General features: G+C 46.7%; 2 protein-coding genes across 3 annotated transcripts; both read right to left on the bottom strand.

Annotated features, from left to right (window-relative positions):
• Window positions 1-6,388: 6,388 nt before the first annotated feature.
• Window positions 6,389-12,144, bottom strand: LOC307072158 (leukocyte surface antigen CD53-like). 2 transcript variants are annotated; one of them, XM_079731358.1, is made up of 8 exons: window positions 11,992-12,144; window positions 11,139-11,246; window positions 10,380-10,568; window positions 9,687-9,761; window positions 8,818-8,928; window positions 7,876-7,983; window positions 6,923-7,006; window positions 6,389-6,629 (listed from the first exon to the last, which is right to left on the bottom strand). In XM_079731358.1, the coding sequence occupies exons 2-8, from the start codon at window positions 11,199-11,201 to the stop codon at window positions 6,561-6,563; spliced, it is 699 nt and encodes a 232-aa protein (XP_079587484.1). In that variant the 5' UTR covers window positions 11,202-11,246; window positions 11,992-12,144; the 3' UTR covers window positions 6,389-6,560. The 2 variants fall into 2 exon arrangements, with proteins under 2 accessions (XP_079587484.1, XP_079587483.1); XM_079731357.1 differs by having other exon boundaries at window positions 6,389-6,607.
• Window positions 12,145-14,248: 2,104 nt separating this feature from the next.
• lman2lb (lectin, mannose-binding 2-like b) lies at window positions 14,249-21,995 on the bottom strand (the record flags this gene model as incomplete). The annotated part of the gene is made up of 8 exons (XM_079756610.1): window positions 14,249-15,010; window positions 15,552-15,677; window positions 17,941-18,055; window positions 18,683-18,844; window positions 19,649-19,731; window positions 20,524-20,641; window positions 21,044-21,162; window positions 21,806-21,995. 8 exons carry the CDS (start codon window positions 21,993-21,995, stop codon window positions 14,868-14,870), a joined length of 1,056 nt encoding a protein of 351 aa, XP_079612736.1. The 3' UTR covers window positions 14,249-14,867.
• Between the last annotated feature and the right edge of the window lie 231 nt (window positions 21,996-22,226).

Genomic DNA, 22,226 nt, shown 5'->3' with positions numbered 1-22,226 from the left:
AGGCCGCACACCCCCTCGGGGCCTGCCTGTAATCCCCACCCCTTCGGGGCCTGCCTGTAATTCCGAAACCTCATTGTTCCGCCGTATCAATGGAACGGAACCCATTGTTCCGAAGGACCGTTTGTCCGGTAAGTCAAACAAGAGGCGCATTACGCCGACGGTTCAATATGCCGAATAGGCCTACATATAAAGAGTTTTATACCTCGCTCTCTCTCTCTCCCGCTCTCTCTTATATTATAGTTATGGTTGAGTCGTATTGTGGTCATAGCCTCGGCAGGACACCTGAGACATGCTGCTAGTGGATTTGAAAGAACAACCACATTATACAAAGGTTATCATGATTTAACAGCAGCAGCTATTGCCATTACGTAAGAAAATTGGGGCAACTATAGAGAAAAAAGGAGTCGCAGGACGCAGTTTTTTTGAACAAAGTTTTCCGAGGAGCAGTTGAATGTTGCATTTGCCGTCGCGCATCTCGCCCCGGCCATCCTCATAAAGTAGCATAACTGGAGTCACGGAACTCCGAGAGACCAACCCAGCCAAACGGATAACGAAACACATGTGGGATTATGAATAAATAAAAGACGATGTAGCCTAAATTCCAGCAGTGCACTTCACCAAGCCAGACTGTTGCTGTGGTCTTGAACTGTCACAAGAGGTGAATGTATGAAGCGCACGTTATACAAGGACTACTACTTTCCCGTAAAGAAGTCAAATGGTGAGTGAAAAACAATTTTTATATTTTATAGCTGTGTGTGGGCCTGTAGCCTAGGCTATGTGTTGTTTACTGTGTTTGCAGTGGGCGTTCAGCCTAAATAATTTCGCTGGTATTGATTTAGTCAAATTTATACCTCATACCGTCTACTTAGTCGTGTGTGTGTGTGTGTGTGTGTGTGTGTGTGTGTGTGTGTGTGTGTGTGTGTGTGTGTGTGTGTGTGTGTGTGTGTGTGTGTGTGTGTAGGCCCGTCGCGAGAAGGCAAGCAAACCAAGCAATTGCAGACAGCAATTAAAAAAAGCAGAATAAAAAGCATCATTGGATAGCGCAATGAGAGAACATCTGGAGAAGGCAACGGTGTTCAAAGGTACGTCGAACCGCATTCAAAATGAGCTTCTCGATTGCATGCTTGATGTAATTCAGGGACGAATGCTGGGTGACAAAGAATTCATTTTTAATCTTGAGCTGTTCCATACCATACACTCCCGTGTAGACAGGGCTGCTGCTGGCCGTGTCGGTGCCCTACACGAGCGGGGGGGGGGGGGGGGGGAGCCTCTTTTTATATATTAGGTAAAAACATATAATTGCCGAAACTCTGCGTATAGGGAGCGGCGGGCCTGCGTGAAGATACACTCTTTGCACAGCTTCAGAGGAGAAACATTGATGTGGTGCATACTCAAAGGATCGTAGAAATCTTTGTCAGCTCAATTTCAAAAGTTCGCGATTCAGTGCCTTCTATTTCTGCGCAATTCACTCCTGACGCAACTCGACGTGGTGGCGCTCCAGACTTGCAGAGAATTGGATATGAAGTGTGTGACACTGTAATTGCCAATGCAACGGATAGATTTACATTTACTGGACACTTGGCTGCGGCTGTACTGTTTGACAGTGAGCGTTTTCCTGAATACGCAGACCATTTCCTCACAGCAGCCCTCGGAGAGGCAGTGGATGCCTATCCAATGTTGAGCAAACCACGTCTGCAAACAGAGCTTTCTCTTTTTTATGAAAACCCTGACTTCAGAGCATGCAGCAGCGCAATGGCATTGTTTCAGCTTTTTAGTAAGATGGAGGTGTTTTTAATGGAGGTGTTTTCTGAAACGTTAATGGAGTTGTTTTCTGAAACGTTGAAATTACTTCGCATTCTAATCACCACGGCCATGACTACAGCTGAGTCAGAGCGATGCTTTTCAACGCTCAAACGAATTAAGACATTCCTAAGAAATACTATGGCCCAGGACAGACTGAACGCATTGGCAATGGTGTCCATCGAAAAGCGACTTACACAGGCAGGGGCGCTGCCAGGAATTTTGGGCCCTATGAAAGATTCTAATTTTGGGCCCCCCCAGCTCCCCCCCCCAACATCTATCGACTGTTTTTCCAAAACAAAAAACATTTCAAGACATTTCAAAAAAAAAAAAAAAAAAGGCAATAATATATTATATTATTAATTGCCATCCGCGGGCCGTGGGCCGTGCTGCGTTGGGCTGGGCCCTTAGAATCAGTACCACTTTTCCCCGCCAGGCAGCGCCCCTGTACACAGGACATACCTGATTTCAACAGAATTGTCATTGAGAAATTTGCACACGTGAAAGAGCGTCGGCCAAGTTCGTGTTTAAATGAAGGTCTGATAGCTTGCTTGATGACTTCTCATAAGTTGTTCGTTTATGTTCGTTTGTTTGTTGCCGACTTGCGTTCTGTATAGGCCTGGCTTTTGATTTCTACTTTTCATTAATATATTTGCAGTGCACTTGCCTATGTTGTCAATAGACAGAAAAAATATATTTGGATATTCGGTTGAAATTGTTAAGGCATTGAAACCTATTTATTTATTTCAGCAGGTGTTAAAATTGTATACCTGATTTCATACCTGATTTAAACAGCTGTTATTGAGAAATACCTGATTTCAAAAGTGTTGTTATTGAGAGATTTGCACACATCGTCGGGCCAAGTTACAAATCGAAGGTCTGCTTGATTGATGACTTATATTTCTACTTTTCATGTATTTGCAATGCACTCGCTAAGTCTGTTGTTAAATTGTTGTTAAATTGTTTAAATAAAATATGGAAGAAATAACTTCCCTATAATGTCGAATTTGTCCTTTGAAATTTTTGACTTTGCAGAGTTGGTGTTTCCATTGCACATATGCTATTCTAATCAGCCCGACATCATATGACGAGTGTTGCGGATAGCACTTCAAAAGCGTGCAGTAACAATAGGCTATTAGTTTCTTTTTAGTTCTAACCCTAACCCTATACATGTTCAAAATATATATAAATTGTGGGTGTGGTCATACGCCAGTAGTTTCTGCCCCACCGAAATGAAGGGGCACCGCACGCTACTGCCTCTCTCTCTCTCTCTCTCTCTCTCTCTCTCTCTCTCTCTCTCTCTCTCTCTCTCTCTCTCTCTCTCTCTCTCTCTCTCTCTCTCTCTCTCTCTCTCTCTCCAAAATACAACCTAGGCCTACATATCACTTTCACGATGAATATTGGAGAGCAAAGTGGCAACGCTTCACTTCATTTCGACACGGTGTTTCAGCACCATGGAGAGCGGAGGTCTAATTCTCAACACGGGCACGAACACACACACACACACACACACACACACACACACACACACGCACACACACACACACGCACACACACACACACGCACACACACACACACGCACACACACACACACACACACACACACACACACACACACACACACACACACACACACACACACACACACACACACACCGGCAGCAGAGATCACAAACCTGGCTGGCTGGCTGCTGTCAGCGACTGACTCACTTGACTAAGTAGACGGTATGAGGTATAAGTTTGACTAAATCAATACCACCGAAATTATTTAGGCTAAACGCCCACTGCAAACACAGTAAACAACACATAGCCTAGGCTACAGACCCACACACAGCTACTAAATATAAAAATGTTTTTCACTCACCATTTGACTTCTTTACGGGGAAAGTAGCAGTCCTTGTATAACGTGCGCTTCATACATTCACCTCTTGTGACAGTTCAAGACCACAGCAACAGTCTGGCTTGGTGAAGTGCACTGCTGGAACTTAGGCTACATCGTCTTTTATTTTTTCATAATCCCACATGTGTTTCGTTATCCGTTTGGCTGGGTTGGTCTCTCGGAGTTCCGTGACTCCAGTTATGCTACTTTATGAGGAAGGCCGGGGCGAGATGCGCGACGGCAAATGCAACATTCAACTGCTCCTCGGAAAACTTTGTTCAAAAAAACTGCGTCCTGCGGCTCCTTTTTTCTCTATACACGGGTATCATGTGACGTCACAGCGTAAAGCCGGCGCCATCTTTAGGACCGCCCAGTGACCGAAAGTAAACGGTACAAATGCCTTCTATCTGCTGTGCCGTGGGCTGTGATAACAGTAAGTCAAAAAAAACGGGACATACGTTTTATAACATTCCCAAAAACACAGAAAGGAGACATAAGTGGTTAGCTGCCATTAAAAGGGATCACTGGACTCCGACAGAACACTCCAGACTGTGCAATGAACACTTCATTTCGGGTAAGTTAACTCCTTACCTGACGTTAGCTATCAAACCTGAGATGATACAATGACATGCCACACAAAAATGTTGATGATGACAGTGATTCACAAAATAATCATCTATATTGCATTATTTGATTTTTGGTCGAGTAACATTACTTATTTCTGGCAGAGATGTAACAAGGCTACACTGGGCAGTAACTGAATTGTTCCGTTCGCGTTGCGTCTGATGTAACAATTACCTTCTGCTATGATCAGATGTGATGAAACTAGTTTTCTAAAACTATTTTTTGCGCGTTGCGAACGTTCACTTACACAGCGTAGCCCACCTGTTAGTCTCACACACGGTTCATTAATCTGTCTAAGGGACAGATACAGGAAATCTTTCCTGCCACATGCCATCACACTGTACAATAACAGCTGAAACTCATGTCATAATAATAATAAGAATAATACAGTCTCAAAGCACCTTATATGTTTTATCTGTTCACTTGCACCTTATATTTCTACTTTGCACTACAATTATACTGCTTATTTATACATTTATCTATGTATCTATCTAATGTGTCACTATATCTCATTCTACCACTGTAGGTCACAAGAGTGAGAATCCATTGCACCCCGACTATGTGCCAAGTTTGTTTGATTATCTCACACCTGAGCAACGCAAAAGAAAAAGAAATAGCTACAGCAAATTTGAGCAAATCCAAGCTGTCAAAAGAAAGAGAAGGACGCATGATGTTGGACCTGTGGCACCCTGTGATGACACCTCAGCTCAGGAGGGTAGAGGTCAGACAGCTGATCACAACTAGCGATTTCAGCGGGGTCAGTAATTGATTGGGAAGTAAATATGGATCAAAACTTAAAATATCAATTTTTTGGGAATAGCGTTGCATTTCTTCATCAGATAGATGAGAGATCATCTGATTAACGGTAGCCAACGCCATTTCACCTGGACTCGGTTGTTGGCGCTATGGTCCTAAAGATGGCCGTCACAACAAAAAGGTCACGTGATTGATACCCATGTATAGTTGCCCCAATTTTCTTAGGTAATGGCAATAGCTGCTGCTGTTAAATCATGATAACCTTTGTATAATGTGGTTGTTCTTTCAAATCCACTAGCAGCATGTCTCAGGTGTCCTGCCGAGGCTATGACCACAATACGACTCAACCATAACTATAATATAAGAGAGAGAGGGAGAGAGAGAGAGCGAGGTATAAAACTCTTTATATGTAGGCCTATTCGGCATATTGGACCGTCGGCCTAATGCGCCTCTGGTTTGACTTATCGGACAAACGGTCCTTCGGAACAACGGGTTCCGTTTTCGTAACATTGAAACGTCGGCATAGTGGCATGTCGATCTAATGGGAAATATTTCGGACCATTGAGGCGTCGGAACAATGAGGTGTCGGAATTACAGGCATGGCACCGCCCCCTCTCGCTCTCTCGCGCTCTCATTTCTTATTTTTCTAATATAGCCAAGGACAATAAATGTGTCCAGAATTGACAATTTCAACACAAACCAGGCAGAATACTTTTCCTTTCTATTTCGACACCCAAGGTCAACACAGATCTCTGGGCCGTGGACCTCTGGAGGAAGTGGATTGAGGGGACCTCAAACGGGATTAAAGTTAAACGAGTGTAAACGCACATCACTGTTCCGCCCAGTTAAGTATGTTTAAAATAATGATTGTTTAACCGCAGTGTGGAGTACAGCACAGGACAGCTAGGAGGAGATTCAACACACACTTGACTTGATGTCCTCCACGGACCTGTGCTTTATTCTGATCCTGATACACAATATACCACACTGATTAGCCCCGTTAGCTTAGCATATGTTAGCAGTGCCGAACATCTATAAATACACTATGACTAACATAGAGACAGATCATTTTTATAGGACGTAATTTTGCCATGTCATGAAAAGAAACACTAATAAGTTGTGATAAAGTGATAGATAGTTAATATAACCACATAACTAAAGACAGATGCCCACACATTACAATCTCTGCACAATACTGTAATAGGAAAGCATTAGCAACCTGCTTTTATCAAAGGTTTCTCATTTAGAGTACAAGTAGGCTTGTGCTTGCCCATGGGCTTAAGGAAGGTCAGAAAAACATTTGTGCATCAATTAGTCTCACTGGAAAATACTTGCTTGTTAAAACTATTGTACTACTTTATTCATTCATGTTATCATTATTGATCAGTTTTGGCATTGAGCAGTGGCTGTAACTTGACTTGCAGGGAATAATTGTAGCCAAATGTCCCTGAGGGACAGATAGGGGTGCAAGTCCAACTCCCCAACCCCAACTTAAGTTGTTCAGATGTACCCCAGACGGTTCTGTCTGAGAAGGATGACCAGGGGAACTGTAACACACATGCAAACCAGCTGTAAAGAGAAACAAGGGAAATCAGACCATGTACAACATACTGTATATGAATTAGGAACATTGCAGTTCAATGTCATTCTTAACATGATTCTTTTTAACTATGTTGAATAATAACATGATTATAACAACCTGTAAGAGTAACATAATAACAGGAACTTGGTTGAATTCATTAAAATTTGTTTGAACAATATTGGCTATTTCCCCGAGATATTAAAACGGGAAGCCAGACACTGAAGCTTTTATTGTGAAAACCTAAATGTTTGAATGAATAAACCAGATTAACAGAACCCACCTTCAGGATGGCGAGAGCGATCACGCCTGCGCCCGTACTGCGGAAGTTGTTAGAGAACCAGTTCTTCAGCTTCTGGAGACAGCCCTGAGAGACAAACAGTTCACATCCACCTCAGAAGAGCCACACTATTAGTAGCTCACATCCTCGTCAGAAGACAGTTCTGAGATACACACTGGTTCACATCCTCCTCAGAAGAGACACACTATATCACATCCTCATCAGAAAACAGACACACACTAGCTCACATCCACTTCAGAAGACACACACTTAATCACATCCACCTCAGAAGACACACTAGTTCACATCCACCTCAGAAGACACACACTTAATCACATCCACCTCAGAAGACACACACTAGTTCACATCCACCTCAGAAGACACACACTAGTTCACATCCACCTCAGAAGACACACTAGTTCACATCCTCCTCAGAAGACAGACACACACTAGTTCACATCCTCCGCAGGAGGCAGACACACACTAGCTCACATCCACCTCAGAAGACACACTAGTTTACATCCACCTCAGAAGACACACTCTAGTTCACATCCACCTCAGAAGACACACTAGTTCACATTCTCTTCATAAGACTTTTTAGAATTATAGATCTCGATTTTTACTATTGGCTTAACTTTTTCACAATAATTATAGCCTACATGTTTAAAACTGTTTGAGAACTATGAGTCTTTTACTGCCTATTAATAAACACTTGATTCTTAATAACGGTCCTACAGTTGCTTTTTTAATTGTTGGACCCAACAGCTAGCCACGGAAATAGTTTACATTTTCAGTTAAAATATCTAAATATTCAGTTAACTACGTCAGCAATTCCATTGAGTTGTAATACATTTCCATTGTACTACCGAAGACCAGGTGACCATAGGTCGAGAAGCCCTGGCCTATGTGATTCATTGACACGTCTTTGATTAGTAGGCACTGGGTGTAGTACCTACCTCTGACCAGGTGTCGTAGGGGGCGCTGTCACACTCGTCCTGACTGCAGCATGAGACGGGCGCGTTTCCCTCCCAGTCGGACTCCCCGTTGACTCCACAGCACTGGAACTGTCCGGTTTAAAGCCCATATATGGATTCATTACACTGATGTTCTACACGTATTTATAGAGTAGGTTTCATTGTTCTAATTTGCTTAGTTGCAAAGGCTCTGGAACATCTGCCGAATACTACAGCAAATGGTCGTCTGATTGCTCCGGACCCGCCATTTCTGCCGCTTCATTGAATCTGTGTGTGCATGTGTATTTGCGTGTGTGTGTGTGTGTGTGTGTGTGTGTGTGTGTGTGTGTGTGTGTGTGTGTTGTATTGTAGTACTAGCACACATTATGATGAGATGTATTGTAGTTGTAGTACACATTATAATGAGTATTATGAGTAGCAGTAGGCTGATATCTAACACAAAGCATGAAAAACAAATAACATTTGCATGGAAGATCCATGGGTTACAAAAATAAATACCTCAAGAATCAGTTCCCTCTAACGATGAAGGGAACGTTTATAGTGAAACCTGTGTGTGTGTGTGTGTGTGTGTGTGCGCATGTGCGTGTGCAAGTACGATTATGCATCCATATCCAAGAGTGTGTGTGCGTCTACTCAGGGTGCGATTTGCCGGTGGGGATGGTGGGGATTATCCCCCCCTCTGGTTTACACGTCCTACCCTCTGCTGAATTATTTTTATCCTCGGTGGGGATAAAAATTTTCCCCCCCAACCAAAGTATTTTCACCATTACATCATAATAATTAACAACCAAAATACACAGGGTCCGTCTCCATTTTGAAACATTTTAAAATGTTTCTCAAAATTATCCCCCCCTCTGGTTTTTTCACAAATCGCACCCTGCGTCTACTTATGTATGTGTGTCTGTGCATGGGGTTCCCGCCCACCAGGTAATGGACGGCGTCAAAGTCATCACGGAGGGTCTTGTTGGTGTCCGGTTGGGCGGTCCTCAGCGCCTCTAGACTGCCCATCAGGTCGCTCTCCAGGTAGCTGTCAAGCTGCAGGGAGGAAAGCCCCCCCCCGTCACACCTCCGAGCATCGCAGCTCATTTTAACCCCTACCTGGTCCTCAACGACCTGGATGTGTACCGTCTAACCCTACCTGCTCCTCAACGACCTGGATGTGTACCGTCTAACCCCTACCTTGTCCTCAACGACCTGGATGTGTACCGTCTAACCCCTACCTGGTCCTCAACGACCTCTCATGGCGACTACGCAGTACTGCACTCCCTTATAAAAATTCTACCGTTTTCAATTTTTTTATTTAAACCGCCCTCGGGTTGATGTGTACGGAACCCGTAAAGGGAGGGGACATGGGACAAAAAAAAATTAAACGTTTCTCGTGAGCACGAGAAAGTGTCTGGTGCGCACGAGAAAGCATCTCGTGAGCACGAGAAATTATCGTACGCATATCACTGGCAGTGTCACTGGCGCACGCACGCACGCACGCACGCACGCACGCACACACGCACACACGCACACACACACACACACACACACACACACACACACACACTGATATGCGTTCGATACTTTCTCGTGTTCACCAGATACTTTCTCGTGCGCACCAGATACTTTCTCGTGCGCCCCAGATACTTTCTCGTGAGCCCCAGATACTTTCTCGTGCTCAAGAGAAACGTTAACATATATATTTTTTTTAACCCCATGTCCCTTTACGGGTTCCGTACATATTTAATCAATCAATTTAAAAAAAGATCGGTGCAATTTTGAATCAATGTTGAATCACACAGACGTACCTTCGTGACGTAGACCATGAACAAAATGCCCATCGCCAACTCCACCAGTATCAGGATGAAGAGCAGGAGGAAGAACTACAAGAGCCACAAGGCATTTGAAACGGGAGAAAAACACAGCAATTAAGCAGCTATATGAATAATTATATAGTCATATACAGCAATATATGTAAAATAATGGTATGTGTATGTTCAGGTGTATGGCTAGAGTTAATTATGATACTTTAACTAATTTATGCTAACAAACTTCTTTGCATTTTGAGATTGACAGGTATGAAGTTGTGTGGTGTGTGTCTGTGTGTGTGTGTGTGTTGAAGGCTGTGTGTTAGTGTGTGTGTGTGTGTGTGTCTAACTGTGTCTCCCTGTGTGTGTGTCTAACTGTGTCTCCCTGTGTGTGTGTGTGTGTGTGTGTGTGTGTGACACACGTTGTGTGTGTGTGTGTCAGAGCCTGTGTGTGTGTGTGTGTGACACACGTTGTGTGTGTGTGTGTCAGAGCCTGTGTGTGTGTGACACACGTTGTGTGTGTGTGTGTCAGAGCCTGTGTGTGTGTGTGTGTGTGTGTCTAACTGTGTCTCCCTGTGTGTGTGTCTAACTGTGTCTCCCTGTGTGTGTGTGTGTGTGTGTGTGTGACACACGTTGTGTGTGTGTGTGTCAGAGCCTGTGTGTGTGTGTGTGTGTGTGTTGCTGCATGGCCACCATGATGAGCATGCAGCGGTTCTCCTTCATGGCGCCCAGCACGCCCACATAGCACACGCAGCAGGCGATGGTTCCGGTGACGATCAGCGTGTTGGTGGGGTAGATGGGCAGGAAGCCGGGTACCACGGCCCCGAACAGGGAGTTCATCCTCTGGAACTCCCCGAAGCCCACAACGAACACCGCACACACCTGGACACACAACACAGCACAACACAACGCACCTGTTACACCACGAACACTGCGCGCACCTGGACACACAACACAACACACCTGTTACACCACGAACACCTGGACACACAACACAACATACTTTTTACACAACACAGCTGGAGGCAACACAACACAGTGTGTGTGCATTGAGAGGTGACTAGTTCCCAGTGTGTGTGTGTGTGTGTGTGTGTGTGTGTGTGTGTGTGTGTGCTTTGAGAGGTGACTGGTTCTCAGTCTGTGTGCGTTGAGAGGTGACTGGTTCCCGGTGTGTGCGTTGAGAGGAGATTGGTTCCCAGTGTGTGTGTGTGTGTGTGTGTGTGTGTCTGTGTGTGTGTGTGTGTGTGCTTTGAGAGGTGACTGGTTCCCAGTGTTTGTGTGTTGAGAGGAGATTGGTTCCCAGTGTGTGTGTGTGTGTGTGTGGAGAGGTGACTGGTTCCCAGTGTTTGTGTGTTGAGAGGTCACTGGTTCCCAGTCTTGTGTGCATTGAGAGGCGACTGGTTCCCAGTGTGTGCGTTGAGAAGGTGACGTGAAGTGTGAGTATGGACGCACCCAGCAGAGGAAGTTGAGGAGACCAATGAGACTCTTCAGGAAGTCCGCCTGATTGTGATCCATTCTGCCCGCTTCACTCGCCGCCCTCGCTGCCGAACACCTGTAGTGCTGAGGAGCGGAGAGGGTTTACTCACACCGGCCTTTTGGAGTGCTTCTTCTCACCAGTCATTTAGCAGACCCATGGTGAAACGTCCTTCAGAAGATCTAGGAGCTCGGGGGCATCTGGCGCTAGGAAACCAACGGGTAGCCTGCTAACAATGGGGAATCAAACCCTAACCTAACAGTTGTTAGTGTTTGGCACTTGGCTCTATGAGAATCCTTACTGTACCGACAGGGATATATTGTCTCTTTCTTCTGACACATGTACTTATTGTAAGTCCCTTTGGAGAAAAGCGTCTGCTAAACGCCCTAAATGTTAATGTAAACCCATAACCATAACCCATAACCCCCTACCACTAGTCCGACGGCCCCTAGACCAGACGCCCGTCTGCCCCAGGGTGACGCAGCCTGGGGTGAGCAAGACAGCCTAAAGGACATGTGTGTTTGGTGTGACAACACTGAGCCCGATGCCAGTGGCCCAGACAACACTCATCACAAAGTAGCTCTTCTTTAGCTCTCGAACATTAAAGCTCACATTTCTCTCCACGTCAATCAGCTGCTGTAGTTCAGAAATGTCTTATAAACAATTAAGTTTATGATTAAAGTCATCTTATTAAACCACACGCCAAGTCAAGCCAAATCTAGATGTATGGTTTGTCTTAATGTTACCCTAGAAAAAAATCCCACCTCCCTAATGTAATTACATCCCACCATAAAACAACTGGACAGTACTAGAATATCGACACTAACTTACTGACGCAGGGCTCCGGTGGGCGACAAGGGTCCGACAGGCCAGGGGCTGGTGGCTCTGAGGTGGTTCCTGTGCTCAGGTAGACTCACCCGTTTACAGGTAGGGACCCAGCTGTGTACAGATACACCTGCCCCCAGGTACAAGCAGGAGACACAGGGAGCTGTGGGTAGAGGCAGTCTCTGTCTCAAGCTGACCAATAGGGAGATGGGAATTTGAAGTGTTCCTCTGCATGTTGTTCACCAGGTGACCACAACATAACAGGCAAGCAGTCATGTCAACAACAAAAAATTCGTTGCCAGCTATGACTGCTTGCCTGTTATGTTGTTCATTTAACAAATAGAAGACCTTGAACCTAAGGTTGAGGGGCGAGGGGACAGGAGCGAGCTGATACGAGACACTCGGCCACTAAAATACCATCAAGGACTCTATAGAAATATAGCCTGTTGTACCGCACTAGAAGCTGCTGGAATAGGTTGACAGTTTGGTTTCTAGAAGAATAGTACATGGCTCTAGCATATAGTGCTAGTTGAGTGGGAAGCTAACCCATATATCTTTAGCATATTGCGCTAGTTTGCCGTGATTGAGTGAATGAAGGGAGCTGGTTAACACATGAATCTATTGGTTTACAAGGACCCCAGAGAAGAGGTTAATGTTAGGGAACGCAAAGGACATAGGTTCAATCCCTAGAAAACAAACAGCTACACACCACTTCACCCTAGTGACTTTTATTGTAATCCCAGCATGAAAAGTTCTTGTTTTCACTTTGGTTGGCCCAAAGATGATACTAACAGATAAAAAACATGGATCTAAGCAGCATGAACACATTCACTGCCATGACCTTATTACCAGTAATCTGTTGTACAATTACACAACGTGGGTGATGATTCACCGACCGATCTGACTCATAGTAACAAGTCCGGGGAATAAAAGGAGATTGTAGATGGCGATTTGTTAAGTATGTAAACTATTACACTAAACAGGAAATCAACAGGAAATTCCAACAAACAACCAATGAATAAAATGAGTGCTTCTCCAGGCAGACTGCAGCAGGTCCCACTGGAGAACAGCTAGAAAAGTGAACACAAACGTCCCAGATAACGTCATTGCTGACTACAATAAAGGTTTGATTGCAATACATACATTTCCATTTTGTATTTGATCATAAGTGCCGCTGCAAAAACCTTTTTGATTTTTATTTAGTTTTTAGTCATATTCTTTTTTTTTTTTTTTAAATCATATTGTATCTTTCCGTCTCGGAATGGCACAGTTATGGATTGAGTTTCAGACCACCATGACAGAACCATAACCGGAAAGATGTTCCACATAAACATAACCCTTCCCACCTCTAGCGAGATCCAGTTTGACCCTGATGTCTTGAAGCCAACACATGTAGACACAATGCAGACATGTCCACAAACACCAATATTGGACACAGCTAGATGTTAACATCTTTTCATTTCAAAAAAATAATTTTAAGTGAAAATGAAAGTTCGTTAAGACTCCAATCATCTGGATTTGAAATAAAAAATGGAGGGATAAAGAAAAAGCCTTTGCCTTAGAAAAGTTTAAATGGAATATTTAAATATTCCACTCAATGAAGACAGATCTTGATTAAGGCACTGCCCATAAGGGGCATAAAACACATTTTATTCATTTCCACAGGTCAAACTCATCACCACAGCTCCTCACAAGAACAACAATTTCAGAACAGGAACAAGAAAGGTTAGTCTTCAGAGTAAAAGTCTTGTTTGTCCAAAGCTTCCCAAAGACGACTTTAACCTTCCTCCATGTGCCCGATAAACAGCGCAAGGAGCGTGGCAAAACATCCCCATGATCGACTCAACACGACCTGTACAGTAAGACTCGTCAGTAGACCGCTGTAGGCACTAGTGATGGAACTCGCCCGCACCACTCACACTCCCTTGTGGCAGTGGAGAGCTCTGGCTTGTCCCAAACCTCGAGCCTCTCCACTGTTCTCAAGTGCTGGATCATTGTTGTGATATTAGTATTATTTGTGTGTATAGCGTGTGCTATATATCGGGCGGTTCATGGCCTCAGTGCAAATATGGCTACGTCCAATGAGATGCTTACAGGTCAATATTCACAGTAGCTAACAGCATCTCTCTCCCTCCCTCCCATGGAACCTCCTGTTCCCCCCCTCCTCCCCCTCCCCTCCTTCTCCCTTTCCACCTCTCCCCTCCTCCCCCTCACCTCCTTCACTCATCTCTTCCCCCCCCCCCCCCCCCCCCCCCCCCTCGACCGTAGTGGTGTACAGTCAATGTCTGTGTGTGTATGTGTATGCGTATTCGAGTGTGAGTGTGTGTGAGAATGTGTGTGTCTGAGTCTGAAACTGACTGTGTGTGTGTTAATGTGGGAGTGTGAATGGGTGTGTGTGAGTGTGCGTGTTTATGTGTGCGAGTGTGTGTGTGATTATGTGCGAGTGTGTCAGTGTGTTTATGCGTGTGTGTGTGTGATTATATGATTGTGTGTGATTATGTGCGAGTGTGTCAGTGTGTTTATGTGTGTGTGTGTGTGTGTGTGTGACTATACGATTGTGTGTGTGTGATTATGTGCGAGTGTGTCAGTGTGTTTATGCGTGTGTGTGTGTGATTATATGATTGTGTGTGATTATGTGTCAGTGTGTTTATGTGTGTGTGTGTGTGTGTGTGACTATACGATTGTGTGTGTGTGATTATGTGCGAGTGTGTCAGTGTGTTTATGTGTGTGTGTGTGTGTGTGTGTGTGTGTGTGTGTGTGTGTGTGATTATATGATTGTTTGATTATGTGCGAGTGTGTCAGTGTGTTTGTGAGTGTGTGTGATTATATGACTGGTGTGTCTGTTTGTCTGTGATAGCGTGCGAGTGTGTGTGTGTGTGTGTTCAGTAGAATCTCTTGCGGCTCTTCTCCTTCCAGCGTCCGTAGGCCATGAGGCCGATGGCCGCTAGCACCCCCAGGCCCATCAGGGAGAACAACAGCGTCACCGCATACTGCGCCCCGCTCATCCCCTCCTCCGGCTCCACCACTGCAACACGGGAAGCACACAGCATCAGCAGGAGACCACTTCCTGTCCTCGCTTCCACTGCAGGGAACGCATCGGCTAGGAGCGCGTCAGGGGCGCCAGCGAACCTCTCGCTAGTCTCACTCGTTTCACTAGTCTCACTCGTTTAACTAGTCTTACTAGTTTAGCTAGTCTTACTCTTTAACTAGTCTCACTCGTTTCAGTAGTCTTACTTCTTTAACTAGTCTTACTCGTTTAACTAGTCTCACTCGTTTCAGTAGTCTTACTCTTTTAACTAGTCTCACTAGTCTCCAACTGAAACTGGCCTCACATCTGCCGAGGCCTCAAACTGTCACCACCGTCATCATTCTTCATCCAAAAGTATAACAATTCAAGAACAGTTTCAGTCATTTATATGAATCACGGAGCTCAAGGAGTTTAATTTAACTTTTGACGAGTAATTTGCCTAACGTTGAACAGTGGTGTGTGTTTGGTCTCAGGATAGTAGTTCAACGGTCTGCAGAACAACTTGGTGTGGCAGGTCTATCGGCAAATGAGTCGTCACCTATGAACTGATGCATGTTGTCCACTCTGGGGATGGTCACCTCCTCCTCCTCCTCCAGATCCAGCTCCTCCTTCGTCCTGTCCACCGTCAGCTCGTACAGCTTCATGGAGATCAGGTCATGGTTGTCTGCAAGGGCAACCATGAAAAAACATCCAAATTTTATGTCAGGGTTTATGGCAGATGGTTTTAAGACCAACTGTATCTACTGTCTAACCCCTACCTGCTCCTCAACGACCTGGATATGTACCGTCTAACCCCTACCTTGTCCTCAACGACCTGGATATGTACCGTCTAACCCTACCTGGTCCTCAACGACCTGGATATGTACCATCTAACCCCTACCTGGTCCTCAACGACCTGGATATGTACCATCTAACCCCTACCTGGTCCTCAACGACCTGGATATGTACCATCTAACCCCTACCTGGTCCTCAACGACCTGGATATGTACCATCTAACCCCTACCTGGTCCTCAACGACCTGGATGTGTACCGTCTAACCCCTACCTGGTCCTCAACGACCTGGATGTGTACCGTCTAACCCCTACCTGGTCCTCAACGACCTGGATGTGTACCGTCTAACCCCTACCTGGTCCTCAACGACCTGGATGTGTACCGTCTAACCCCTACCTGGTCCTCAACGACCTGGATGTGTACCGTCTAACCCCTACCTGCTCCTCAACGACCTGGATGTGTACCGTCTAACCCCTACCTGGTCCTCAACGACCTGGATGTGTACCGTCTAACCCCTACCTGGTCCTCAACGACCTGGATGTGTACCGTCTAACCCCTACCTGGTCCTCAACGACCTGGATGTGTACCGTCTAACCCCTACCTTGTCCTCAACGACCTGGATGTGTACCGTCTAACCCCTACCTTGTCCTCAACGACCTGGATGTGTACCGTCTAACCCCTACCTGCTCCTCAACGACCTGGATGTGTACCGTCTAACCCCTACCTGGTCCTCAACGACCTGGATGTGTACCGTCTAACCCCTACCTGCTCCTCAACGACCTGGATGTGTACCGTCTAACCCCTACCTGGTCCTCAACGACCTGGATGTGTACCGTCTAACCCCTACCTGGTCCTCAACGACCTGGATGTGTACCGTCTAACCCCTACCTGCTCCTCAACGACCTGGATGTGTACCGTCTAACCCCTACCTGGTCCTGAACGACCTGGATGTGTACCGTCTAACCCCTACCTGGTCCTCAACGACCTGGATGTGTACCGTCTAACCCCTACCTGGTCCTCAACGACCTGGATGTGTACCGTCTAACCCTACCTGGTCCTCAACGACCTGGATGTGTACCGTCTAACCCTACCTGCTCCTCAACGACCTGGATGTGTACCGTCTAACCCTACCTGCTCCTCAACGACCTGGATGTGTACCGTCTAACCCCTACCTGCTCCTCAACGACCTGGATGTGTACCGTCTAACCCCTACCTGGTCCTCAACTACCTGGATGTGTACCGTCTAACCCCTACCTGGTCCTCAACGACCTGGATGTGTACCGTCTAACCCCTACCTGGTCCTCAACGACCTGGATGTGTACCGTCTAACCCCTACCTGGTCCTCAACGACCTGGATGTGTACCGTCTAACCCCTACCTGGTCCTCAACGACCTGGATGTGTACCGTCTAACCCCTACCTGGTCCTCAACGACCTGGATGTGTACCGTCTAACCCCTACCTGGTCCTCAACGACCTGGATGTGTACCGTCTAACCCCTACCTGGTCCTCAACGACCTGGATATGTACCGTCTAACCCCTACCTGGTCCTCAACGACCTGGATGTGTACCGTCTAACCCCTACCTGGTCCTCAACGACCTGGATGTGTACCGTCTAACCCCTACCTGCTCCTCAACGACCTGGATGTGTACCGTCTAACCCCTACCTGGTCCTCAACGACCTGGATGTGTACCGTCTAACCCCTACCTGGTCCTCAACGACCTGGATGTGTACCGTCTAACCCTACCTGCTCCTCAACGACCTGGATGTGTACCGTCTAACCCCTACCTTGTCCTCAACGACCTGGATGTGTACTGTCTAACCCCTACCTGGTCCTCAACGACCTGGATGTGTACCGTCTAACCCCTACCTTGTCCTCAACGACCTGGATGTGTACCGTCTAACCCCTACCTGGTCCTCAACGACCTGGATGTGTACCGTCTAACCCCTACCTGGTCCTCAACGACCTGGATGTGTACCGTCTAACCCCTACCTGGTCCTCAACGACCTGGATGTGTACCGTCTAACCCCTACCTGGTCCTCAACGACCTGGATGTGTACCGTCTAACCCCTACCTGGTCCTCAACGACCTGGATGTGTACCGTCTAACCCCTACCTTCTCACTGACATGGTTTAGAGGGAAGAGGTCTTCATGTACCTGAGAGATCTCCAGTGATGGACGTCGCCCCAAAGTAGTAGCCCAGGGGCAGCCGCACGCCCGAGATGTCCGCACAGTCTCGCCATTCGCGGTGGCCGTCCACGTCCGCCATGATCTAGGGAGCAGGGGAGAGAGGCAGTCACACAGGAGGGGGGGGGGGGGGGGGGGGGGGGGGTGGTGAGTCAGTGGGGGGTGAGTCAGTCTACAAACCTAACAAATGCCATTAGCGCTAGTGTAGCCCCCTAGTGGTAGCACCCTGGCGGTGGCATCCTAGCGGTAGTGCCTAACGGTAGCCCCCTAGCATGTTAGCCCCCTCAGCAGTAGCATCCTAGTGGTAGCTCCCGTGGTAGCGTCCTAGCGGTTGCTCCCGTGGTAGCGTCCTAGCGGTACCCCCCCGTGGTAGCGTCCTAGGGGTAGCTCCCGTGGTAGCGTCCTAGCGGTTGCTCCCGTGGTAGCGTCCTAGCGGTACCCCCCCGTGGTAGCGTCCTAGCGGTAGCGCCCGTGGTAGCGTCCTAGCGGTACCCCCCCGTGGTAGCGTCCTAGCGGTAGCTTCCGTGGTAGCGTCCTAGCGGTACCCCCCCGTGGTAGCGTCCTAGCGGTAGCTCCCGTGGTAGCGTCCTAGTGGTTGCTCCCGTGGTAGCGTCCTAGCGGTACCCCCCCGTGGTAGCGTCCTAGCGGTACCCCCCCGTGGTAGCGTCCTAGCGGTAGCTCCCGTGGTAGCGTCCTAGCAGCGGCGTCCTACCGTGAGCCGGCTCCTGATGTATCTGATGAGCAGGAAGGTGTCGTGGTTCACGTTGCGCACCATGGCCGTGCAGCCGCCGATCTCGGTGGGCCGCCCGTCGCGCTCGTGGTCGTAGCTCAGCGTCCCGTTACCCAGCATGGCCGACACATACGGGTACACGCGCTAGGGGACGGACAGAGAGTACAGAGCGACAGAGCGACAGAGCGACAGACAGACAGACAGACAGACAGACAGACAGACAGACAGACAGAGAAAACCAGATGAGAACCTTGCATGGATCATGGGTACAGTTTGGGTTAGCCCCTAACCCGGGGTTATTCCGTCGTGACAAAGCATTTCTGGTTCCATGACATCCGTAGGCAGGCTTCAATACATACACAGATATGTATGGGATACATTTTCCCGTTCAAAGTATTGACCAGATCATCAGGATGGAAAAACAGTAGGCCCAGAGATGATTTAGTGATGGTAGGGCTAAAGGCTACCTGAGTTCCTGTCTGTCTCTTCTGCATATCCAGGGCAGCAGAGAGAGGGATGACACAGTGAAGACCATAAACAACACTCTGCAGATACGCTCACTCTCCATCATGGTGGAGCTACCTGAAGTGGTGATTATGCACTAGGGAGCATGTATACTCACTATTAACCATGATGGAATTGCCTGGAGTGAGCAGACACTAGTGAACATTTATACCCACTCTCCATACTATAAGGTCGAGTAGTGAGCATACACTAGTGAACGACCGACACAGGTTAAGGGATTAATAATATTGGTATAAAATAGGGAAGAGATTAGATCTGCAGTTCCAATGTATCAAGATACCAACAGCCGTATCAAACGTGAAATACTGAAGAAATCGACTGATTACGTTAGCGACACAAAAGTGTGCGCACGCATGCGTTTTTATTACGAGTGTGTGTAAAGTGCATGTGTACAGTGTGTGTGTGCGTGCGTGCGTGCGTCACCTCGCGGTTCTTGTCCTCGTTGGTGTACGTGTCCACAAAGACCCCCAGTCCGGTGAAATGGTTCATGTTGCCGAACACCGGGCCTGGGGAAAGGTTCAGAACGTTCTAGAAGCCCTCAAGGCGGCTGTGGCTGGCCGCTCGCGCTACCAGCCACACATTTATCTTTACATTTAGGGCATTTAGCAGACGCCTTTATCCAAAGCGACTTACAGTAAGTATTTGTAGGGCTGCTCGATTATGGAAAAAAAAATCATAATCACGATTATTCAAACGATTATTTTTGAGTTTGAAAACATGACGTATTTATTCAGCATGTCTCTCCCTAAAACACTTTGTAACTGAAAACTTTGAAATTTTGCCTTAAAAAAAAATACACTAAATGGTCAAAAAGAAAATGTTCAAATCTAAAATAATGTAAAGATATGTATCCAGCAGATATGTATCCAATAATAAAAAAAATCAAAAAATCAATTATATTAGTTTATTTGTCCGTTTGACGCTAAATTCAAGATCGAAATTCGATTAATCGCCCAGCCCTAAGTATTTGTATATATTATCATCAGTATATTATTATAAAATATAAATATATAAATATTTGTCAGAAGAAAGAGGATCAATATACAATAATATATATCGTCGGTCGGTACATTAACGATGTTCATAGAAACAAGTGCCAAGCACTAACAATCACTAGGTTAACCCATTCCCGTATACAACAAAGATAGCTAGGATAGGAGGCTACACAATGCTTAGTACTATTGTTAAGTGCCAGGACGTACAAACACACAATAAGTGTGTAAGAGGGTTGTGGGGTCAAAAGGTGGAGGGCAGCTATGCAGAGTCTGGGTGAACTCTCTAGGTGAACCGGCACTCACCGTTCTGCATGCGCTCTTTGGTGAGCCAGAAGGCCACACCGTCGCCATGGAAGTTCTTCTTCCCCTCGCCGTGGACCTTGAACTGGACCTGAAGCTCCCAGTCCCTGAGGTAGCAGGGCTGCGAGGCCGAGAGGTCGTGGTTAATGGTAAATGGACTGCATTTATACAGCACTTTTCTAACCAGTGGCCACTCAACGCGCTTTACAATACTGCCCAACATTCACCCATTCATGCACACCTTCACACACCGACGGTGGTGTCAGCCACGCAAGGCGACAGCCGGCTCGTCGGGAGCAGTCAGGGTGAGGTGCCTTGCTCGGGGACACCTTTACACTCAGCTAAGAGGAGCCTGGGATCGAACTAGCAACCTTCCGGTTACCAGCCCAACCCGCTCTACCTCCTGAGCCAGATGCCACCCCATAGGTTAACCGGTTGGTAAGCTTCAGCAGTGTCTGTTGAGCTACGACACGTTCATGTGTGACATGGGTAATTCATTGGCTTTGACACATCGGGGACTTACGATTCGACTCCAAACAGCTCCCTGTCGGCTCTGCAGGTCAGGGGTCAACCTCACGTGGTCTGGGGTCACCATGGCGTTCCCCATCAGGTCCCAGTGAGACGAACTTGAGGAGCCCAGCCCTGCGGACAGCAGAATCCTCACATTGAACATCGACAGACTCCAGAAGTTTCTCTACACAGGCGTCTCTCCCTCTCCCGTCCATTCCATGTCGTGCACGGAATAGTCATTTGATCCCTTTCGATACAAAATGGTTGAAGAATAATGTAATTTATTTATATAACAGTGATCTGGGCGATAGTACCTCAGCCTGCAGTGTGAGAAATGTCTAATTACTATGAAAGACTGTATGGTTCCCTAGTAATAATGTCTAAGTTTTCCTAATCGTTTCCTACGACTTTAGGGTGGTCTGTCTTGCAACTTTAGGGTGGTGTCTTTTGTTATTGGTCTTGTATATTAAGGTACCTTTAAGGTGGTCTGTCTTGTATTATTGGTCTTGTATGTTGTGGTACCTTTTAGGTCTTGTCTTTTCACTTTAAGATGGTGTGTCTTGTATAATGGGTCTTGTCTTGTGTGGTAACTATAAGGTGGTGTGTCTGGTATTATTTGCATTGTCTTGTCATCTCAACGTACACAACAGAAATAGTTGTGAACTGATGGTAAACTGGTCATTATGTCGACATTGAAGCTCTAGTCGCGGAGGAAAACGGGATCAGGGAGGGTGTCACTTGGGGTGTCAGTGAGGGTGTCGGTGATGATCACTACCTTGGTAGGGCTTGGTCAGCGAGTATTCCCGCTTCAGGAACTCCTCCATCTCGTAGACATTGTCGGCGGACGAGGTGCCCAGCAGGACACACAAAACCAGTAACAAACATACCGATTTACTGAGAGTTTTCAGGTAAACCAGTGAATCCGAAGTCAGTGATCGGTAGACTTTGCTCACGGCGGCCGCCATTTTGAAGATAATCTCCGCCCAGATTTACTATTGGATAATCCGCCAAACTCCGCCCACGTTTTCTTATTGGACAGCCTTCTACGCCCAGCCCATGTCTACCATTGGACAGTTTGCTAGGCTCCGCCCACAATTACTATTTCATATTTAGCTCATTCGATTTTGAAAAAGATTAATTGATTGATTCCAGACTCCAGTGTGAATTGGTAATACCCTAAACCGACCCGATTTTTA

The sequence above is a fragment of the Pollachius pollachius genome (genome assembly GCF_949987615.1).
Source record: "Pollachius pollachius genome assembly, chromosome: 1".
NCBI classification, from domain to species: Eukaryota; Metazoa; Chordata; class Actinopteri; order Gadiformes; family Gadidae; genus Pollachius; species Pollachius pollachius.
The sequence above is the reverse complement of the archived record's forward strand: the minus strand, read 5'-3'. Positions and strand labels throughout refer to the sequence as shown.

Bases quoted from the DNA above. Each gene is read 5' to 3' on its own strand.
- LOC307072158 (XM_079731357.1), bottom strand. From the start codon at position 11,201: ATGGATCACAATCAGGCGGACTTCCTGAAGAGTCTCATTGGTCTCCTC. The intron at 9,762-10,379 runs GTGGCCATGCAG...TGGCTCTTGTAG, and splicing joins ACCGCTGCATGCTCATCATG to TTCTTCCTCCTGCTCTTCAT. The intron at 7,984-8,817 runs GTGGGCGGGAAC...TAAACCGGACAG, and splicing joins TTGACGCCGTCCATTACCTG to TTCCAGTGCTGTGGAGTCAA.